The 1,544-nt window shown below is 52.6% G+C and overlaps 1 protein-coding gene across 1 annotated transcript in view; it reads left to right on the forward strand.

The window, feature by feature from the left end:
* Positions 1-1,544, forward strand: part of Tfr2 (transferrin receptor 2) — a 16,550-nt gene that overhangs the window by 7,234 nt on the left and 7,772 nt on the right. Inside the window, exon 8 of the mRNA XM_029533880.1 lies at positions 156-367. Within this exon, the coding sequence (XP_029389740.1) occupies positions 156-367 (212 nt within the window). The remainder of the gene's footprint in view (positions 1-155; positions 368-1,544) is intronic.

The following is a 1,544-nucleotide window of genomic DNA, read 5'->3' on the forward strand; positions in this document are numbered from 1 at the left end:
CAGGACACAGTTTAGCCTGCACTGTCCTATTGAGCAGGGTATAGAGGCAAAGATCTGGAGCCAGAGGGAAGAGAGAATNAAGCAGGGCTTTNNGCTGTTCTGCAGCCTAGGCCACACNACCACTTCAAGACTTTTCTGCCCCCGTGTCTTTCCAGGAAACTCACAGGCCCCGTGGCTCCCCGGGAGTGGAAAGGTCACCTCTCAGGNGCGGGACCTTATCGGCTGGGACCCGGGCCCGGCTTACGCCTTGTGGTCAACAACCACAGAGTCTCTACTCCCATCAGTAACATCTTTGCGTGCATCGAGGGCTTTGCAGAACCAGGTGGGCTTGTCTGCCCAGCATCTCCCATAGCTTGGGAGAGACCCTGCTCCTAACCCCGACCAGTGAGGGCTGAGGCAGAAGGCCCTGGAGAAAAGCCAGGAGTGGTGCCCAGGGACTGGAGGCTGATGAGGGGTGGCTGTGTGGAGCCCTCCGAATGAGCAGTATTGCTCAGTAGTGAGTTGCCTGTGCATCACGGGTGAGCAGGTGCTTGTTGGAGGATGTTATACTAGAGATCTAAGCATCAAAGGCCAGATTGGAGGAGTGAGTCTCGTGGTGGGGAATCAACGGTTGCTGAGCAGATCTGGGGTGAGGCAGACCTGGGAACCCCTTGGATGACCAGGTGTCAAGGGAGAAGTAGAGACCTGGGGTGACACGCAGAAGGGGATACTGGAAGTCAGAGGAGGGGCGCAGAGGAGCTGAAGAGAGAAAGGCAGGTTAAGGGAGATGCAGAACATGCCTGACCAGAATGAAGCCCAGCATGGTCGTGGCCAGTCGTGGTACCTCACATCTGTCATCCCAGCATTCAAGAGTCTGAAGCAGGAGAATTAGAAGTTCAAGGTTAGCATAGGCTACATAGCCTAGGCCCCAAGACCNTGTATGAAGCAGAGGTAAAAGGGGCCAGGAATTATGGCACTCACCTACAGAGAGGAAATCAGAAGTTCAAGGCCACTGTAGAACACAAAGCAACATAAAATAAAAATAAAAACAAACAAACAAACAAACAAACAAAAACCTGTAGCAAAATAGAATGTCCCAGTGGTAGCCCAGCTGATAGAGTGTTTGCCTAGCATGGGAAAAACTCTGGGTTTGATCCTAGCGCCTGACGTGGTGACACATGCCTGTAACCCTAGAACTTGAGAGGAGGTGGAGGCAGGAAAATCAGGAGTTGTAGGCCAGCCTTGGTTATGTGAAATCCTGTCTTCAGAAGAGAGTGGGGGAAAGTGTGTGTTTGAATCCCCAAATGCCTATTAATGGATCAGGCCATCTGAGCAGAGCCAAGAGAGAGAGAGACAGAGACAGAGACAGAGACAGAGACAGAGACAGAGACAGACAGACAGACAGACAGACAGACACACCGTCCTTTGACACAGATTATAGAGCTCTGGTTGTAGAGATGGGAGGAGCTGTGGCAAGGAAGCTGACTGGGGAAACTGGAGAGGCAGGACTGAAGCTCTGGGGGCACTCCCCAAAGCTGCATGGAGGAGACCTCGTCAGTCTAAGA

Source organism: Mus pahari, chromosome 23 (assembly GCF_900095145.1).
Source record: "Mus pahari chromosome 23, PAHARI_EIJ_v1.1, whole genome shotgun sequence".
Lineage (NCBI taxonomy): Eukaryota > Metazoa > Chordata > Mammalia > Rodentia > Muridae > Mus > Mus pahari.